A 22527-nucleotide genomic window follows, 5' to 3' on the forward strand; every position below is an offset into this window, starting at 1 on the left:
GATCACTGAAGATAGCGACAACATGGGAAAATCCCTAGCTAGTACCATAGCTGCAGAGTGCATGTACATACCAATTGATGATTTTTTTTAGTTTTTGAGGAGTGTTTTTTTATACCAGGCGAAATGGCGCCCACACAGGTGTGCGTGTGTGCGGTCGCAATTTTTGGTCCATGCTCTGATCCAAACATTATAAGGGACGCACCATTTGATACTGGGGGTAGGAAGTTGGGGTCGGGGAATTTTTTTTAATTTCATGCATTTATACACAGTTAGGTGGGGGAAGTTTTTTGGGGTTTTTTTTAGTGTTGGTGGGGAAAGTTTTTTTTTTTGCTCATGTAGTGAAGTTTTTTTTTTGAAAAACTTCCTACCCCCACCCTGAGAATCTAATGGTGCGTCCCTAAATAGACCACAGACCTTGAATTAAAATGCGCAGTGGCGGCATGGGGAATTTTAGTGGGAGGGTGGGAGGGGTGCTTTTTCGAGGTGAGCATGGTGAGGTGCAGGGCCCATGTGCATGTTTACCGGCTGGGAGGGGGGGCAGAGTTAATGCAGGGCGGTGGTGGGTCCGACTGGGTCGGTAAATGTGGAATGTTTTCTGCAATGATTTATGGTTAAAGGGGGTGGGTGGGTGCCCCATGGGCGCCGACTCTTCCCCGAGAGCGTTAAAAAAAACCCCACGATGGGTGGGTGTAGTTCTGTCCTGGCAAGAAGGTTATGTTCGTAAATCATCTGACCTCGGGCCCCCTCCCAGGGGTCACCTGAGGTCAAATTACTAAAAACTGTCATATGGGCATGAAACTTCGTAGGTACAGTCAACATTTAGAGCTAAAATTTTGGAAGATCATTTTTAGGGTCATCCGAGGTCACTCAGGGGTCATTTGAGGTCAAACTACTAAAACCTGTCATATGTGCATGAAACTTGGTGGGTACAGACAACATTTAGAGCCAAAATTTTGCAAGGTCATTTTGGGGTCATTTGAGGTCACCCATGGGTCATCTGAGGTCAAATTAGTAAAAACTGTTGTATTGGCATGAAACTTGGTGGGTACAGTCAACATTTAGAGCCAAATTTGTGGAAGGTCATTTTGGAGTCACCAGGGTTATCTGAGGTCAAATTAGTAAAAACTATCATATGGGCATGACACTTGGTGGCTTCAGTTACCATCAGCCAAGTAATCGCGTCCAGCCGAGAACCGCCAAATATGGGTAACCGCCTAGTAATATTATATTTCAATGTTTTGGGTTTTTTTTTTCATTTTATGCCAAGGGGGAGTAGATTTTGTTTGGGGTCAGCAGGTCCCCCCACGTTCATCCCATTCTATACACGTACAACAAAAAAGTACAAGCACATAATTATAAAATTCTTAGATCATGCTTGTATTGAGCGCATAATTTGGAAACGAGACTTCAAGTTTTGCGCCATGCATAATACCATGTAGGCCTATTTTCATTCAGTCATTACGGGATCAAAAATTCTAATAAAAAAATGGATAGTACAAAATTAGAGCGTCCATCCGACCCACACTTACACACGAACACCCCTCCCCAGCACCCCCCCCCCCACACACACACACACACACCCCCACCCCTACACTCAAGCACCTAAAACATTATTGAGCGCAGAATTCGAAACGAGACTTTAGCGCTCATGCATAAACCGGTGATTTTATTTGATCATTACGGGATCAGAAACAAATGAGTAGGAATTCATTTAAAATTGAATAGCACGATATTAGAGTGAACACCGACCCACACACCCCAGCAGACACACACCCAAATACACCCCAGCATTATGACAAAACATAATTGAGCGCAGAATTCGGAAAAGAATTTTGCGCTCATGCATAAAAGAACTGGGCGATTTTCATTCGGTCATTACGGGATCAGAAACAAATGAGTAGGAAGTAATTTTAAATTGAATGGTATACGAAATTACAGTGTATACCCGACCCCAAACCCCATCATACACACGCCCAAATACACCTAAGCATTATGACAAAACATTTAATATAAATATTGAGCGCACAATTCGAAATGAGACTTTTAGCGCTCATGCATGAAACCGGTGATTGTCATTCGATCAACAGAAACAAAATGAGTAGGGCTTCAATTAAAAGAGAATAGTGCGATATTAGAGTGTAGGCCTACACCGACCCATACACACCAGCTGACACACACCTAAATACACCCCAGCACATGATAAACATTAATGAGCGCAGAATTCGGGAACAAGACTTTTGCGCTCATGCATGAAACTGGGTGATTTTCATTCAGTCATTACGCACCGTATCGTCCGGGATCAAAAACAAATGAGTAGGGAGAACCTACAAAGTACATCCGTCGGTCTCCGACCCACACAAACACACACCCTACACTCACCTAAATACCCCCAAGCTCATGTGATTTATAGGTTAATAATTTTAGATGCAAACACAAACACAAATTGGATTTAGGTGCAAAACTAACATTTTACATTTCCGGGCTCAATTCTTTGAATTGGTTCGTGAAGGTGTGTGTGTCATGTAGGGGGGTAATGCAGAGTTTCGGGGGCAAGGTGAAACCCTACATACCACCAAGACTATATAACATAAAACATAGCATGAGTAGGCCTAAGCAGGTGATAAAACATTATTGAGCGCAGAATTGAAACACAATTTTTGCGCTCATGCATAAAACCAGTTGATTTTTTCATTCGGTCATTACGGGATCAGAAACAAAATGAGTATAGGAATTCATTTAGGTGGAGACAACGATTTTTTGGCAGGCGAAGGTGGGGAATACCGTGGAAGTAAGAGTTCCATGGGTACTAGTCCCGGTATAGATACTTGTCTAGTCTCAGTCCACATCATATGCATCATCACTCCGGGAACACGTTACATGTGCCGTTTGAATCACGAGGCCATCAAACTTGGTTTCATTTTCCGCCAGACTGTACCCACCAAGTTTCATGCCCATCCAACAGTTTATACTAAAATTGACCTCGGATGACCCCTGGTGACCCGGAAATGACCTTCCAAAATTTGGCTCTAAAATGTTGAATGTAGGGGCCTACACCCACCAAGTTTCAAGCCCATATGACAGTATTTACTAATTTGACCTCAGCTGACCCCTGGATGACCTTGGACGACCTTCCAAAAATTTGGCTCTAAATGTTGACTGTACCCACCAAGTTTCAAGCCCATATGACAGTATTTACTAAGTTGACCCCTGGATGACCTTGGAGGACTCTGAAATGACCTACCAAAAATTTGGCTCTAAATATTGACTACCCACCAAGTTTCATGCCCATACAACAGTTTTTAGTAATTTGACCTCAGATGACCCCAAAATGACCTTCAAAAAATTTGGCTCTAAATGTTGTCTGTACCCACCAAGTTTCATGCCCATACGACAATTTAAAGTTATTTGACCTCAGATAAACCCAAGGTGACCCCGGATGACCCCAAAATGACCTTCAAATATTTGGCTCCAACTGTTCGCTGTACCCCTCAAATGTTATGCCAATATATACGAGTTTTAAGTTATTTGACCTCAGATGACCCTGGGTGACCCCGGATGACCCCAAAATGACCTTCAAAAATTTGCCTCTAAATGTTGACTGTACCCACCAAGTTTCATATACCCATACGACAGTTTTGCTCATTTGACCTTAGATGACCCCTAGATAACTTTGGGTGACCTTGACCCACTAACCAATACAAACTTGTTCTGTATTGGGTCAAGATGCACCCACCCACCAAGTTTGAGGAACGTGCGACCCCTAGTCTCCGAGAAAATAGGTGCACCGACAGTCTCACAGACCGTGACAGTCACAGACAGCCTGACTACCAGTATTAATCATATAAATTATTGATCACGTGACCCACGTTTCTCAGGGTGGGGGTAGGAAGTTTTTAAAAAAAAACCTCACCCACAACATGAGCAAAAAAAACAACTTTCCCCACCAAAACACTAAAAAAAAAAAAAAGTATTTTCCCCACCTATGCATGGAATTAAAAAAAAATTCTTTCCCTGACCCCAACTTCCACCCCCGAGTATCAAATGGTGCGTCCCATCTTGAAAGATTCGTAGATATGATAATTAGCAAAACATTTATTATTACAAACAGCCTGGGACAAATTATCAATTGTTTACAACTTCAAAACTTCGCGTATATCGTATCTCTTCCGATGATTTATGAAGACAAGCAAGCGCACACGTGTTATGGTATCATCCCGTCTTAACTGTGAGTTACCATGGTGACGGTGGATGGACCTGGTACAATGGAATGCGGCGCAGCACATATACCCTAGACGGCGACCCTGTGTATTCTACAAAACCCTGGATTTGCATCTGGAGCCGTGGGAATGTTTTGAATTGTGCGTGCGACAGCAGGTGCGTTTCAAATGAGGACGGACGACTGGTGAAATGTTTTGAATGATTTGGTTGATACGGGATCTTCTCCAAGGAATCTTTGATCTTCTCTTCCATCAACCCTTTTTCTTGTGCCTTTCTTAATCACTCTCTCTCACACACACATACCTGGAATAAATAAATAAGGAAGTATCAAAATAGGAATGAACAGCTCTTCAGGAAAATGAAAATCGTGAATACATCCCAGGATTTTATCGCCTCAAAGAAGAAGACGGAAAGGCATTCGATGTCGGGCCATTTCTATTTAATGGAACATCTATGGACATTATTTCTGGAATATATAATTGCAGCTTTTATATTTTCGATGATAGGATTTTATCGCCTCAAAGAAGACGACGGAAAGGCATTCGATGTCAGGCCATTTCTATTTAATGGAACATGGACATTATTTCTGGAATATATAATTGCAGCTTTTATATTTTCGATGATAGATTTAATATAGGCCTAAAGGTAAGATATTTAAGCCAAAAAAAGGCCGGGTCCTCAAGCTCCCACAGACGCACGGGCCACGGCACTTGTCGACTCGGCAAGAAACATCAATGGTGCCCGGTAATGGTGATGGTGATTTTGTGGTGAAGAAGGTAGAACGTGAAGAAAAAGCTTCATAAGTAGCCCGAAACTCACGACCTTCTCTTTCCTATCCTCACATGAAGACTGTTGAGTGTTTCGGGCTATCGACGTTGTTTTTACATGTAGATAATCTGAGTGATACCGGCGATGGACGGAGCTCGGGAAGTCATTTGGTTTGGTTTCATGCTTTGTTTCTCTCTTCAACTCTGGTAGCAGAATAATCTGGGTATGACCCAGAGCACAGCAGAGAAATCCTACTTTCTACGGTGACATTTTGTAACGAACCGAAGGGAATAAATTTAAGCCCAATGATCTAGGGCCTAGGCCTACTGTATATTTTCATCATGTTCTTCCATCGATACATGTTATTTATTTTTCGGTGGTTCTTCATATCTATTTCTTTTTTTACAATTAGATATTGAGTAATGATATGATGATACACACCCAGGATACGATCTTTCTCAACTTTCCTGGATACACACATTTGCACAAATTGTTAGCTACTCTATTTAATACATCTTTATGAAAAATACATTAGAAACTAAATGAATACAAATGTAATTTTAAACATGTAACTAGTACGCCCTATAATACATAACATTTTAATCATGCCCGGTATGAAATTTCGCATACGACCGGTTTAGACCATGTTTCAGAATTTTTTGTGAATAATCAGCACGTTGTTTTATACTTGAACACGGTCAAGAAAGGAGTTTTAAACGACTGTATTTGATTGGATTGGTGAAGTACCTCTCTCAAATGTGTTTGTACTTATCAAGTGCTCGACAAAGAAGAGCAAATTGGATAATAGGCTTTATATGCCGCGCAACAACCCGGTCATAAATGATAAATCGCTGGGCAGTCGTGGCTGAGTAGAATAACTTTCGACGGTATTTTAATTTATGTCTTACGGATTTTTATCAATTGATAAATCCTCTTGTACTTGCGGTGATTTGTATGTTTATGTTTGCTTTTTCTATAAAAACAAAATGACCAAAAAACAAACGTTTAGTACTTTGTATAAACCGTGGACAAAGGCTCAAGACTAGAAGAAGACAAGGAAACTTGCCGTTATTAACATGAATAAATATGCTTGCGACAGGTTTATGTTCTTCAATCATGCATGTGTGATCCATCGGTAAACTTTTTTTTGATAAAAAAATGCTGATCCTGCATGACCTGACATCGCGAATTTACATCATTAGATGATCCTGACATCACGATTTATAATAATATTAAAATATGATAAACGCGAATTGTAGCCTACTGTTAAATTTTTATCTCGATGGTTTGATGCTATAAATAAATAAACAAAGTACCGGCTGGCGCGTGCCGGTAGTGATCGCGAGGGTGTTGAATACTGCATTCATTTTGGATGGTCTTGACTGTCGACTGCATTGGGTGGAAATCATATCGATTAGGGTGCTCTGTACTACTCGTATTTGCTACTCGTTTCTTTGCCATCACAATGGTTTATGGCCCATTGTTAGCTAGAGATTGAATACGAGTAGATTTGTCCAAAACGAGTACTTATGGTTTCACAGTGATGCCATATTGTCGAAAACATGCGTTTTTATCAAAATCATGCTGAAAAACAGCCATTTTTTTCGAACTTTTAAATTGGCGTAACTTCGAAAACGCTTTTATCCAATTTGAACCATTTAAATTGCTATCTTCATCTTTTTGCAAGATGCTTCTGAAAAACTTAATGCCAAACATTTATATTGTAGATAAAAGAATGATGTGACCCCCCTACGTCACAGGTCACCTTCCTTTAATTAAAGAGAACATACTTACCATCCTCCTGGTGCGGCACACAGATCCAACAGAACACGAGACTTTTGCAGAAACTGAAACTTGCGATTTAATTGGATGAGCTTGAAGGCAGATCGAGACCTGTAACCTGGTTACAAAAAAAACAAGAAATAACAAAATTTGTAGTTGATATGATCATTTAAAGGTGAATTTTTATGCCGATATTCATTTTTAAACAAAAAAAGCCAAGTCTCAGAAGTACAAATAACAAAATTGATACTTAATCGATATGATTTAGGCAGGAAAATTCCTCAACTTTCCTTTGCGTTGAGGGCCTGCTAGCAGTAGTAATCATCTTGCTACCAGTTTTTACTCGCACCTGTTTATTTCGCGCACAATTTGTTTTGTTTTGTTTATGTCATGCTTGTACCACGCATGACCACCCTCGCAGTGCGTTTGATACTCATCTATATGAGGACTGCACAACCATGGAAGAAGAAGAAGAAGAAAAGAAAAGCTTAAATTAAAATTTAAGTAAGCTTAAATTTAAATAATTTTAAGGTTAAGTTCATGAGTTAAAAACCATCATTTGTTCTTTTTTCCAGCTTGTAAACTAAATCAAGAAATGTGTAAAAGAAAGATGTTATACCTGTTTCTTTGGCTAGATGATAATATTTATCTCGCCTCTGTTTTCCAACCTTTGATTTTTTCCCCATTTTATTGCCGGAACATGCTCAGCATACCCACGTGTGTTTTCTACATGTACACAAACTGGGCCTGTGAACTTTAATAAAACGTCATCAAAACTGGGCAAAATCTCGGCAAATTACATCATCGAAAATGGGAAAATATATCCCTGTTCATGCATAATATAATTTTAAGAGCATAAATTATTATTAATATAACTTTTGTTTGTAACATAATATTTAAAATAATTTTATGAAATGTTTAAATTTTTTTCCTGATAAAATATTTGTAAATTAATATTAAATACCTCTTTTATGTACTGTAAATTAACAAATATTGTAACTACTAAGGTCAGCTGAGGTCAAACACGGTGATTGCATGTTGCGCCAATGCAATGCACTGTGCACATTGTACCATATTGTAATTTTTCTCTATCGATAAAACATTATGTTAGTGTATGTTCAACCCTTTTCAGTGGCTAGCCTGTAACATAAGAAATGTAAGTTTCTTTTAGAATGTGTTTTGTTTTGAAATATTTAAGTTTTACATGTTTTTTCTCAGCCGAAAACACCCCGAAATAGGTACTAAAATTTAGGTAACCCAGTGTAGCGGACTCGCATGCTCGGGGTGTAGGCAAATAACTCGAATTATCTACGTGAGGTCGACACCACTAAGCCTCTACTAATGTGATAAAATTAACCCGGAAGTCTCGGAAAGGTTGGCTCTGTATGTCAGGATGACCGGGGTGACACCATCCCTCAAAGAGGGCACTGCAATTTTGGGTAGAGGCGTACGTATCGTGTGGAGGGCAGAACTCCACGTTTGACTCCGTGCAACTAATGAGTATCTCAAAAAGCGGTAGCTGCTACGTTTCTATACTGATTTATTCATAACCACACTCCAGGCATACATTACTACGTCTTTGGTAGGCATGTTCACAAAATTTTCAAGTAGGATATTTCACATGGAAATTATTTTGTTTCAAAAGGTGATTATTTAACTTAAAAAATGAGGGGTCAACCATGTCTGTAGGTCAAAAATTAGCGGTTATGGGCAAATGTCTGTTTTAAAAAAAACATGTAATGCATCATTTTTCACCTCGTCGTTCCATTTTACACGAAGGCGATTTTATTTTATGAAATCTAACTTTCACTGCATGCTGACTTCTGTATCAAGGATAAAGTACCGGCACATTTTAGACTACGCGTCAAGTTTCTGGTGTCCAAATGTCAAATTTTTGTATTTCCCTTTTTGGATTGAATGTCGCCCTCTATAATAAGGAATGTGGACATGTCTATCTTTGGCAACATTAGCTTACACAACCTCCTATACTGTGATGTGTCCAGTCAGTGTTCGATTTACCACCTGCATACCTGCACCAGTGCATGTAACATTCCCTCTGTGCATGCAGCTTTTCACTACCTGCCTGCACACGTGCATGTACGCTTTTAGCGCTAGCGATATGACAAGGCCAATATGTATACAAAAGTAAACAAGCAGTCAGTCCGATTGGGAAAAACCCAATCTATTTTTAGCGCAACATCTTCTGAAGGGCTGGCACAAATCGCACAATTAACAATTCCCGATACCCCTATCACGTGAGAACTGTCACTTTTTTCATTGACTTCCCTAGTCTTCTACACAGCCAGTTTGCATCGGTCTGATACTCGTCCATCCTAACTTGAACATTCGCGATAGCCACATACAGTCTGGTCCAAGACTATGACTTCCCTTAGAGGGGCTAGCGTAATGTGACATTTATTTCCCAATACTCTCGCACATGTAGAAGAGTGTCATTTTCATTTCATTGAAAAAAAAAGAACCAGAATTTAAACCGTGGGAAATATTTGTTTACGTACGGAAAATAATCATAATAATGTCCAGCAAAAAAGGAAATAGCTCAAAAAACACTTGCATCATTCTGGAAATCGTGCACCACGTCGGCGACTAGTTCTAGAACAGATGAAGCCACAGCATCCAGTGTTTTGGCTGAGAAATCGGCGAGTGAAGGGGCGAGTGATCGGCATAAAAATGACACTGACAGGGGAGCCGGAAATATTATTACAAGCAACTGACAATGATCGTGATTCAATGTGATTTTATGTTTGCTTTAATTTTGGTGCATGCACACTTTTTGCTGTGCATGTAGAAATTTTGGGCTACATGCACCAGTGCAGGTAGGAAAAAAATTGTAAATCGGACACTGTGTCCAGTTTGTCGCCGAACTTACATATAAGATGGAGAGCTTAGCATAACGGCCTGCCTATTTACGCTTCCTGAAAACACTCTTGCACATAACATAGAAAACCACAAATTCACTAACTTCAACTTGCACTACCGACACCATGAAAAATATTTTAATTATTACCGATCCTTCAGAATACTTGCAAATATTGGCAGTTTCATAAAATCCTGCTGCTGAAAATCGTAAATTCCACAATCTTCTGTCAGATCCAGGTCAGTAATCACAGGTGGGCGAATCTACCAGCGTGACAAGACCAGAGATAATAAAAAGGATGAGAGGCCACGCCCGTACAAATAGCTAGCCTGATTGGCAAGCGTCGTCGCTTGCCAGATCTTCTACGATCGTGTATGATGAGTAGAGACCATAGAGCCCTATATAGGGCTCTGTGGAAGAAACAGTTCCTAATTTTGAAGCCATGGATAATATATTCATTTATACGAGAACCATATTTTTGTACCAATCACAGAACAGAATTTCACTTACTCACAGTCAATCATTCTTGTGAAACGTAAGCTCCGCCTAGTATCAAGGTCTTCTTCTGCGCATTGGTTGTGCGCATTAACTAGCCTCCAGCACAAATCCTGTGCACACGATCAGGTTGGATGGGCGGTTTACCCGGGCGGTTTACGCCTGGTTTACACAATAGGAACTGCGATGCATCCTAAACTGGATCGTTTCCGTGTATTCGCATTGCATGGTGGGTAATCGCCTGCCAGTTTGCGTAGCTCCCCGTTCACAACTGTTTAAGATCTACACAGGTAAATCCATATAAAAATTAACATGGACACAAAATTGACATAGCTTATGTAATTCAAATAATAAAATAATAAAATGTAATATTATCATGATAGATGCACGTTTTATTAAAACTTGAAAAGATTATTAAGTCCAATAATTTGTTTGTGTTAGCTTGCACGAGTCACAAAATGGCGACCCATCACACATTTTCTGCATGTGCCGACATTAGTAACTCATAGTGACTGTCCTCAAACTAGCGCCAGTGTGTCTCAGGCCTGATAACGACCCCAGGTAATTTTATGCAGAAAGTTCTCTTGCGAACAGCTGCAGGTGACAATTAAACAATGAACACGGCTTGTTTATGTACATGCGTGGGGAGGCTTGTACGTCAGCTGACGTGTTTTGGACATGTTCCGGCGTAACATGAAAAATACCAGCGATGACCAGTTTTATGTGGGCTATTTGATTTACAGGTATGTCGGTTCGTCATAGGGTAGAAATGATAGCTGTACAATTTGTATAACATACAGTTTAACATAGGCCTAAACATTTATGGGCACAAATCGACCTTCCGTATTATGCACAAGTATGTGGAAGTGGCAGGCATAACAACCTCCCTGCATCCCGTCACCTCACCTCCGTCACCTCCACCTAATTAAAAGTAGCACACGTTCTGGTCAAAAGTAGCACACATTCTGGTCATTAATACATAACAAAGTTTAACATGTTTTACACAATACATAACTTAGGCCTACTGCACCTGCACGATTTTGGCTCCATAAGGAGAATTTGGTATCTTCCAAATGAAAAATTGGGCAGCATGGCCCCCCTCTAGGTGCAGACCAGAAATTCGTAATAGCATATAAATGGGGTGCAGACTGAAGAGCACGTATTTGTATGTATTACTACTATACATTTTTGTGTATACATCACATAACCAATTTCCGCACATATACTTATTGAATGAAAACATTTACCCAATTTCCGCATATGTAATTAATGAATGAAAATTTGGGCAGCATGGCCCCCCTCTAGGTGCGGACCAGCATTTCATAATAGCATACAAATGGGGTGCAGAGCACGTATTTGGCTCAAAATAAGCTAAGGTGTCATAAAAGTGTAACACACAATTATTTTTCCAGCTCTTTTCTTTTGATCTCCAACCAGGTTTAAATTATAGTATGCACATATATCGTTCACAATACACTAAAAGAAAGATAAGTTATAGACCATTTACTTCACAAATTTAATTTTCTATCCCTTTCGTACGTTATATTTGACAGACACAATTTTGATGATTTTCTGCAATCAAATAAAAATTTATAAAGTATTACATAAGGTATTTTGTGGTTATTTAGGTGTAGGACCTACAGCAACTGATTGTGGAAAAAATGTGTCCAAATATTACAATAAGGAGGATAAATTGTTATAAATAAAATATGTGTGTCTGTCAAGCCATAACATACACAAGATGTCTGTCAAATGTAACATACAGAATAATAATTTGGCAAAACAGTAGTTCAAGATGGGAAATTGAATAAAGATCACATGCAGTTTATAAATCACATGTTTTAAAACACTTTTATAAACTCTAAACTATCATCATAATGTGAACATCAAGTGATTTTTAATTTTTTTTAAATGTATTGCGTATGTTACTTTTGACAGACACATACCAATCTTGCGTATGTTACTTACGTACAAATGTTTGACAGACAACACTTAACAATGTATTGTCTCATCAAAAAAGCTTCTCCTCACAAAGTGATAGTGCCACAAAGCTAGGTGGAGCTAAATGCTATGTCATGTAGCATAATTAGCTGTATCACCCTAGTTTAGCAGGAATTACAGCACCGTCTTGCGTATGTTACTATTTGACAGACATTTCAAGAAAAATTTTAAAATTGTTATATGTTCAAAAAAGATGGCAGCCACTTACAAATTGATTATAATATGGAGAAATGAAGTTATTTACAATAGATTTACCCATTAGTTTATGCTTCAAGTCTTTGTTTATAAAAAACTGAGGGACTTCAAAATCAATTAAAAGTTTGACAGACAATAGTAACATACGCAAGGCAAACTTTTAAATCCTTTTTTTGATCTGTTAACTTATAATTCATAATGCCTCTTTCTGTTTTTTTTTTTGATTGGTTTACTGCACCATTTTGGGAAACAGGTCACATGAATTTCTATAAGGATCCATAAAAAAATTAAAAGCTGTTGAAAAAAGGCGTCTCTTGGCATGTTACAAATAAAAGTGTAAAATAGGCATTTTACAGCTATTTTTATTTTGTTTATTATTTAGAGTGAAAGGATTTTACTTAAATTGTGTATGCTATGTCTTTACTACCTAAACTTGCCACTAAACTAGCAAATATTCCATTTCTATAATTATTATTTTAAAAAAAAGATGTCAAAATATATGGCTATAATATGACACCTTAGCATATTTTGAGCCATTTGTATGTATTATTACTAATATCACAATATATTTACATTACTTGGGCCTAAAATATCTTTAACACAACTAGGGGAAATACTGAGCTCCAACAGACTGATGATATCCAAATGCGCAGCCCAACGGCCCCGCCTGTTCACTTTCAAGTTGATGTACATGGCCAGACACAGTAACGGCCCCGCACGCTTACCGTTCCGCCTTGCAACCACTCCTGGTACTGATGTGCGTGGCCAGACACAGTAACGGCCCCGGGCACGTTTACCGTTCCGTTTTGCAACCACCCTGGTACTGATGTGCGTGGCCAGACACAGTAACGGCCCCCGGCACGTTTACCGTTCTGTCTTGCAACCGCTCCTGGTACTGATGTGCGTGGCCAGACACAGTAACGGCCCCTGGCACGTTTACCGTTCCGTCTTGCAACCACTCCTGATGCTGATGTGCGTGGCCAGACACAGTAACGGCCCCCGGCACGTTTACCGTTCCGTCTTGCAACCACTCCTGGTACTGATGTGCGTGGCCAGACACGAAAACCTGAAAAGGTTTTAGTTGAAAAAGTTTTTACGTTAGTAAATAAGAGAGGAACAAAATTTTATACTTTTTGAACCAAAATTTAACTTTTCCACCCTATATGACATTTGTGGCACCCTGTATATTGACCAATTGTTTGTATGTGTGTATTCCTGGTACTCTAAGCTTGACAGTGATATATAATTTTATAGGGTTTTGATGAACAGTTTATGAATTGGATCAGTTTAAGGGGGTACTACACCCCTGGCCAACTTTGGGCCTATTTTTGCATTTTTCTCAAAAATTATAGCACATTGGTGACAAATAAGATATGTATATTTTAGGGGCAAGGACTACAACTACTGTACTGAAAATTCAGCAACTCAAAGCAAGTAGTTATTGATTTATTGATCAAATACCGTATTGGTTTTCCCTCATTTTTGACTGTAACTCCACAACTGTTGTCTGTGCTGAAATAATATACAGTGCAGTAGGTGTAGTCCTTGCCCCAATAATATACATATTTTACTTGTTCCCAATGCGCTATAATTTTTGAGAAAAATGCAAAAATAGGCGCAAATTGGGCAGGGGTGTAGTACCCTTAAGTACAAACCCATGTAAATTGTTCAATTTTTTAGTATGTAACGCATTTGGCCCCCAATTCATGGCGCACGACCCTATACATTATTTCACAAGATAAACTTTGGTGAGTAAATTAACGTGAGTTATCAATTACCGAAGTGGAGTTACAGGTTGAAGGTATACTATTACCACTTATTATTATATGTCCCATGAATAACTGACTCCAGTAGACTATATCAGCATCAGGAGTGGTTGCAAGACGGAACGGTAAACTTATTGTAAACCATTTCTTCTCGACATAATATAACAAAACGTCTACTGCAAGTGCTCGTAATATTTCCCGACAATATCATATAATTAATAGCTCATAACAGTGCATTTTCGAGGATTTTGAGTGAATTATTGACGAGAGCTCTGAAAAATGCGACTTACCTAAGGGGCTGTGCAATAATTATGAGCCCCCGTTTCCAAACGGCTCGCCAAAAATCGCTTGCCCCCCTCTCGGCCTGCCAAAATCGCTTGCCCCCCTCTCGGCCCGCCAAAATTCTTTGCCCCCCTTGCGCATGCCAAATTCTTGGGATCCCAATTTACAAACCTAAATGGTCTATATACCTGTTACGGCGCAGCGAGCAGGAAAATTTGCATATTTAAGCGTTTTCAGTACTGTTTTCCTAAGCCTTTTTAGAGCGTTTTTATTTAAAAGGCGCCCCATGAATGTGTGTCAAAAATCGCTTGCCCCCCTCTCAGCTTGCCAAAATTGCTTGCCCCCCTTTTGGCTCGCCAAAAAATTCTTGCCCCCCTAATTTTACCCTCCCCCAGGGCTCATAATTATTGCACAGCCCCTAATTAAAAGTAGCACACGTTCTGGTGCGCTGTGCATGTGGCGCCAAGTGATCACGCAGCCGGGAATCGCTGATTGGCTGACATGCCGTGAGGCCTATGCATGCCTTCCAAATAAGGGCAGGAAAAATTAGCCCGCGAAAGCGTGTGAAAGCATACAGGGTGAACAGGGTGATCCAATTCCGTTTCACAGCCCCCCTCCCACAGTGTGCCGTCCCGGCACACGGATGCGCACTAAACGGAATTGAGGGAAGAGCATCGCCCAACAACAACACCATTATCCTTAATACTACAATGAAAGCCTAAAGTCTTCATCCGTCTTCTTCTCGTCAGGCTGTAGTTTGCTCAGTCTGTCAGTTCTGAGAGCCATCTGTTCTGAAGCTGGATGTCCTTCATCAACTGCGTAGCCACTCGAACACATCACTACCACCACCGTCTCGGTGTGTGGCTCTAAAAAGAGCCGTTTGGGACGACCAACTTAGTAGTCGTGGTGGCTCTGAAAAGAGCCGTTTAAGAGACATCAGGTTGCAGCTCGGTTGACCCATCTAATCACATCGTCCGCGGCCATGAAATCCCATTATCTGTCAGGAACCACACTTCGAATCTAGTACACGACGACTGCACTCTATATTTGCCGCTCCTTCAATACCAATGATGGGGATACGTTGAGGACAAACATGCTGAACCAACGTCAAATATTTACAGTTATTTACAGCCTTTACTTTTGATTTCTGCTTTCCTGCACTTCCTTTACCATTTTTTTTTAACCACTGCTTTACGTTTTCTTTTCACTATTATCAACCATCAATATTTTATCTTCACATCCGCTCTCTCTCTCCTTCCATTAGTAATAGCTACCCGGGCGCCAAAGGTACCAACAACTAAGGTAACACATACAACAGCTACATCGATTTTAAAACAACTCCCGCTGAGAATAACAGCCACTTTGCCAGAGCCGCCAGAAAGAACATACTCGTCAAAGATACTACACAGTATCTTGGTACTACAGAACAATAACACCTTGATCCGAACGGACTGCATCACCATATTTTTTTTTTATTACTTGCCAGTTTTCTCATTCTACAATCACAAATTCGCCTGTCCTCATTTTCATTTTCCTTCAATTACTCATCATTTTTCTTCTCATAGTTCGGTGGTCCTCGTCATTTTTTTTCCTTTCATCCGTTGGTTCTCTTATTCTATAATCGCATCCTGATACGTTCAACTACCACAACATTAAATTCAACGCCTTCCACCGCACATCCTTATCTCATCTCCGTGTCCTCTTTTGTTTCTTTTATTTTCCGCTAGCCTCTGTCCCCTTTCAATCCTTGTTTTCTTTAGTCTGGTTTCTACTCTTCCGCCTCCTCAGTTTTTTTTTTTCGCGTTTCTTTTGTTCCTTTTCTTTGCTCTTCTGCTTCTTTTGCTTTTAACACCACCCTCCAACTTATGCTTTCCAGCTATCCGCCACAACAACAATGGCTCTGTTAATCCTCGGCACGCACTCTCCTCCACTCTTTCAGACTTGTATGTTCTTCCCAACTGGACAGGTAGCGAGCTAGTGAAAATTTTCTTCTATTTTCGCGGTAGTAGGTCCTTGGCAAGGGAGTTTGAATCATCTGCTCGTCAGCTTGATAGTCTATTGGTCGAAACCTTACTTCGATCCGGTATCTATCAAGCTGCCACTGGGGGCTGGTGATGTCATCAGCATCTATCTCTGGTATGACATATTCTATCTCCAGGAATTTCATTTCCACTCCAGCCCTCCACATCATTCCATAACTTTTACAAGGAAATCAGTATTACGAGCCCTAGAACACGCACACTCCCTGACGACGTCTCTGCGGAACCAATACTTCCAAAGCTGCTAACCTACTAGCTCCTGACACCAATTTGTAGCTTTCTAACACCAATTTGTAGCTTTATACACGCAACAACACGAATCTCACATGGTAAAGGCCTCTCTCAAATTACTAACTACAATATTCGTCTCCATTAACGACACAGTAACACATCAACCGAACGCAACTTTAAACAACTTAACTGCCAACATTTTTACAACCCCACTACTCTACTCGGCTCCCTGCGTCTATCGCCTATGTACAAACGGTCCTTCCTCACACCTCACAACCGGCACTGTATACTTCCAGGGTGCCAACTCCAGCCCACGGCATAACGTTAACCTGCGCATACCAACAACAATTGGCGTACTATTCCTACCCCTCTGCACACGAACAGCACCCCCTGGTAATCTAGCCAACACCATGTATGGCCCGTGCCAACACATTCCTGGACCTCCATCAGCACCTCCCTGCTCCTGCCCATCCCACACAAACACAAAATCGCCCGGGTTGACACGAGCACCTGGTCCGCCTTTTCTAGTACCGAAGGCACCAGCCCTCCATACTCCGCGACAATCCAATCCCCGACTTAGTAAGTAATCTTGCACATCACAAACCAGCCCAATCCAATAATAATTCTCTCTTACCGCAGCCAGAATACTCCTAATTCCTAATCCTCCACCAGGACCAGCCACACACACCTCCTCCAACACCTGTTCCTGTAGCCCCCTTGGTAATACAATCAGCCACCTCACTGAACCGCCATCATTACTCACCCACTTCCTAACCAGAACGCCCTTCCTCACAGCTAATATTTCCCACTGTCGGCTGTATGAGCGTGTGTCGGCAGAAAATCTTGCTAGTTTTCCGCTAGACGGCTTCCTTAGACCTGCTGCCTTCCATTTCAGAATAGGAGCAATTGCCTCACCTTTATCTGCATGTCCCTAATACTCTCCATAGTCACCGCTTTCACCGCACTGCATTCCCATCCTAGCTCGCTATAGTCCCCCTCCCATTCCTTACTTTGACTCGGTTTATCTTTCTCTTCAACCACCTCCACCCTTCCTGTCCTTATAGTCGGCAACTGACTGGAGATGCACCTACCTCTGTAGCCACTACTCTCTGTGGTGCCTTCAAATGGACCATTATCACTAACCACCGTCCTCTCTATACTCTTCGGAGGGTTCTGTTCAGCCTGCTGCTTCTCAACATGCACTACACCGACTCTACCATCCGTTTTTAACTCCTCCACTTTCAGCATCCTGGACACAGCATATCCCATATTGTAAACTCCCTGATCTTGTTTCCCAGCCGGTTCCAAACCTTGCTTCAGCTTTGGAAGTAATTCTTCACCCCTCTCAACATTAGCGCGCTGTCCGACTCCGCCTCCACTATCACTACATTGATCAATATTCATATCCGGCATTGTAGGAACATCAGCTGGCTCTGACAACTTCTGTGTGTCTAATTCCTTACCATAGACATTCTTTTTACGATTCTCCTCAATGCGACGAAGTGACTCCATACCCTCTGCACAACTTATTGCCTCCTCCAAGGTTTCAGAACCCACCTGGAACAACTCCTTTTGGATCTCCTCATCACCGAGTGCCGATCTCCTCATCACATACAGGCGCATGCACAAAAAATTTGTACAGGAAATTGGCTGAAAAATTGAGACACTCAAATTAGCATATCTCTGCAACCACACCACATGTCGTATGACATTCATTTATAGCTCATCAGTTTTCTTTCATTTAGCTCTTTATTATGAGACTAGCTTGATACCTAACAACGACTTCCAATCATGACAGAAGATGAGAAAATTGAGCGTTGTTTTTGCTGTTAAAATACCCCTTAAATTAGCATTGTATGGTACAATATATATTAATGATAAAGTAAATTAGACCATAATTTTTCCTTTTTTTTTGGTTCAGTTGCTTCGGAAACGAAGTGTAAGCATATTAACAGGCAAACTGGAAGCAACTGAACCCCAAAAGGACTTGAATTATGCTCTAATTTACTTCAATCAATTCATTAATAATTTTTAATGTTCACTTCAAATTATTTACTAATTACATGTACGTGTACATATATTGATCAAGTTTTCATTTCTTTTAACTCTCTCCCTTCACTGCTGCAGATAATAATATAAGATATTGATAACAATAATTAGAGATCATCATGACGTCACGTTTCTTTGCTACGGGCTCCTCATCTGAAAGCGAGTCGGAATCAAGCGATGAAGAAGTGCAGGTACAAGCCAAACCAGCGGCGCCGACGAGGTTCTTTGTTAGTGACGATGAAGAAGATACTAAAAGAGTGGTCCGCAGTGCCAAGTCAAAAAGGTAATTTGAATAAATACCGTACCAGTACCAGGGTTCCCACTGTCCTTGAAAGTCCTTGAATTTGAAATCACCTTTTCAAGGCCTTGAAAGTCCTGAAAATATGCACAAAGTCCTTGAAAATTGGAATTTTACCTAAAGTATAATTTTGAGGAGCTGTCACTTTCGTTAATACGTACCACATGGAGAGCCGAATCGTGGTAAGTCCTTGAAAATCATGCTTTTGATCCTTAAAAAGTCCTTGAATTTTAAAGGCTTCAAGGTGCGAGAACCCTGCAGTAGGCCTACTCATTTAGATAATGATTGAAACTGAAGTAGAGATATAATTGTGTTCTACATTGGTCATCTTTTAAAATGTGATGTTAAAATAATTACAGTTTATAAGGCCAAAAAAGGTTTTGTTTGCCCAGACACGACCAACCCAAAAATAAAAAACTTTTGTCGCCAAAGAGATTAAACTTTATATGGTAAGGTGAAATACATTAAAGTTTGACACAAGTACAAAATGTAAGGCTGAATGTTGTATATTTTCTCTTGCAACACGTGTACAGATCTAAAAAAAAGGAAATCAACCTACTCTCTAAATTCCTAAGATTTAAAAATAAGTCTAAGAGACTTATTAAAATGACAAAACGTTTGAAAGACTTAAAATTCAAATCTTTATTAGAGTGTAATTTTAATCCATTAGATTTGAATTTTAGTCTTTTCAAAGTTTTGTCATTTTAATAAGTCCCTGGAATTTAGAGAGTACCGACCCACTCCTTTCTACCCCATGTCTGGGCAAACAAACACCTTTTTTTTGCCTAATTACCATGCAGGGGGTAATTAAATAACTATGCAACAGTTGTTTGAAGGGTATTGTGGAACTTATAAGCATTGCCTTGAACAGACTAGGGATAATGAGCTATTCGAGTTGAAATCAATAAACCCTCAGTAATTTTCAATCTTTCTTGAATCATGAGTAATAAACTTGATTCGCTCTTGTTTACAGACATGAAGAAATCACTGAAGTGATCAAGAACATGCGCAACCAGAAGAAGATTAAGGATATCTCTCGCGTACTGTCCACATTTGATGAACTGACGAGATCGTACAGCAAAGGCAAGAATGTCTTGGATGTTAACGACAGACCACCCAGGTTTTATATCAGGGCTATAGTTGAACTTGAAGACTTTGTCGCTGAAGTGAGTATTTAGACTAGAATCCATCAGTCGTCTGCACTGTGCATGTGTTTGTGTTATGCTTATAGTAGGCACCGGAGTTTCGCGCGATTTAAAACGGCAAAATGCGCGAAAATTCAAGTCAAATGCGTTTTCCAGACAGATTTTTCTGCGTCCATCTGAAATTCACGATTATCACGATACACACGACCACCGAGATCTACACCTCATCAAATGTTGATTGTTAAAAAAAATAAAAGTGCATTTTCGCCGTGATATTCCATCTCCGTTCGCTATGATAATTTTTCTCATTTCTGTATCAGTTTTGGTCCGAAACGTGGTCAAAAACAGGTGCAAAAACATGAACAAAGTCTGTCAATCTCGAGCAATTTTTGTTCGTACTTTCACTTCCGCATTTCTTTTTTTAAATTAACGTGGTGTTGATGCTACAAAAACTAAAACACGCGCTACCACAAATAATACGAAAAAGGGGTTATCATTTGGATTTTGTCTTTAAAATCGCTTTTATTCATCGTAACAATAATACTAATAAAGGAAACCTAGATTATTTATGAGAAAATAAACTTAAAATATTAAAAATTGAATATTGTCAGGTTGTGATAAATAAAAACATAAAACATTAACCGCACGTTAGCGGCATGTGCTTAGTTGTAAACAAATCAATCGGGACTTCCCCAGGCGAGCGATCGTTCGGAAAGCTTGCAAAAAGTGCACGATTTCCTTGACGTTGCATTTACAAATATTGCAGAATTTACTTCAATTCTCAGCAGGTGGGTCAAAATTTTGGGGCTTTTATTATCTTAAAAATATAAAAGAATAAAAATTTAAGCCTGTTATGTTGTAAAAAGGTTATTATTGGTGAATTTACATTGAAAAGTATTGTTTTTGGCAAAATTCTCAAAATTCACGATGGACCACCAAAATCGCGATGGACCCCCAAAATCGTGATTTTTTGCGCGATCGCGCGAAACTCCGGTGCCTAGCTTATAGTGATGACTGAAAAACATACCGTTCGTATTGTGTCAAACTCATGAAAATATTCTTGTGCAACTTTTGTTGTGCGCCATAGTGCGACTTATGGCGCGGCTGACAATCTGTGCCCATGTACCACACTGTTGTACGGCACCGTTGCGACAAGATCGTGCTCTGACGTTCTAAAAATTGTATTCAATTATAGCCAAGGCAGTCAAAAGGTCAGTGGACACAACTGTGCAGTCTCAATGCAACCATAATCTGAGCTGTATTGTTAGAGCGGTTTTGATATGAGAAGCAGAAATTGTTTATAGCAGTACCCCATAGGAGAGTAGTTCCTGTGGTGGTCACCACTTTATACCACTCTTGTGTTCACACAACATATCTTAGGCATGAAATTTTACTTGGGTAATAAGAAAAATATGAACTTGTGTCTGGCACCATAATCCCAGTTTTAAAATGGGGGATGAGGTAGTCGATCTGGCACATCATTTTTCAAAAGAAGAACTACTGACTATCTGGGAACCTTTATTATATGGAGTTGATATTTTGATAAGCTGTTGTGTACAATTGGGCTATTCCCAGGGCTGAGTTTACCACAGGGCACAGTGGCCATGCGGCCGGGGGCCACAAGGGGGGGGGGGGGTAAATTTTGAGAGAGAAAAAAAATTTAAAAAAGGAAAAGGAAGTAAGTTTTAATGTGCATGGTATATTCTATATTTCAGTGCTGGGAAGACAAGAAGAAACTGAATAAAGTCAACGCCAAGTCTCTTTCCACCTTGCGCCAGAAGATCCGCAAGTACAACAAGGACTTTGAAGAGCTCGTCAACGACTACAGAGAGGTAAAATAGCATTTTGTGCAATATTTTTGTTGTTTGAAATAATATTTAGGGTGTATCAAGACCCTTATTGCAGAAATTAGACAATGTTTTGTACTGATAACTGGAAATAGTCTTGGAACTTGGAGCATATCAAGAGTCTTAAGTTTCAGCAAAACATTTGATATCTTATTACACTTCCCACAATGCATTTCTTCCATTTCTATTTCCTGTACTGATTTGCTACATGTATCAAGTGCAACATGGGTCAATAGTGACAAATAGTACCTCAATGAACAGAGCACATCCAGATCTTGCAAAATGTTTATGTCATGACTATCGACCCATGTGTGTTATATTTCTTTCTTTTTTGTATTCTTGTTGCGTTGTTGCATGGTTGCATGTATAATGTGTTACGACATACCATCAGAGATGCCAGTTTTCAGGTAATTACCTGATTTCCTACTTTTTGTTACTCCAAATTCAAACGCTTTTCCTGCAAAGTCACTTCAGGCCACTGGAATCCCTGATACCATGTATTGGCCAGTCCTTTAGATTTATTTGTATTTTTCTTT

The 22527-nt window shown here is 40.0% G+C and overlaps 2 protein-coding genes across 2 annotated transcripts in view; one reads left to right on the forward strand and one right to left on the reverse strand.

The window, feature by feature from the left end:
- LOC140168513 (pre-rRNA 2'-O-ribose RNA methyltransferase FTSJ3-like) overlaps positions 1–7533 on the reverse strand; it is a 34978-nt gene extending 27445 nt beyond the window's left edge. Inside the window, exons 1-2 of the mRNA XM_072191916.1 lie at positions 7388–7533; positions 6781–6886 (exon numbers count right to left, since the gene is read on the reverse strand). Of these exons, the coding sequence (XP_072048017.1) occupies positions 6781–6886; positions 7388–7454 (173 nt within the window). The 5' untranslated portion in view covers positions 7455–7533. The remainder of the gene's footprint in view (positions 1–6780; positions 6887–7387) is intronic.
- A 247-nt stretch (positions 7534–7780) lies between these two features.
- Positions 7781–22527, forward strand: part of LOC140168516 (eukaryotic translation initiation factor 3 subunit C-like) — a 154732-nt gene continuing 139985 nt past the window's right edge. The window contains 4 exon segments of the mRNA XM_072191919.1: positions 7781–7924; positions 18780–18984; positions 19973–20165; positions 21860–21976. Coding sequence (XP_072048020.1) covers positions 18821–18984; positions 19973–20165; positions 21860–21976 — 474 coding nt within the window. The 5' untranslated portion in view covers positions 7781–7924; positions 18780–18820.

Source organism: Amphiura filiformis, chromosome 13 (assembly GCF_039555335.1).
Source record: "Amphiura filiformis chromosome 13, Afil_fr2py, whole genome shotgun sequence".
NCBI lineage: Eukaryota > Metazoa > Echinodermata > Ophiuroidea > Amphilepidida > Amphiuridae > Amphiura > Amphiura filiformis.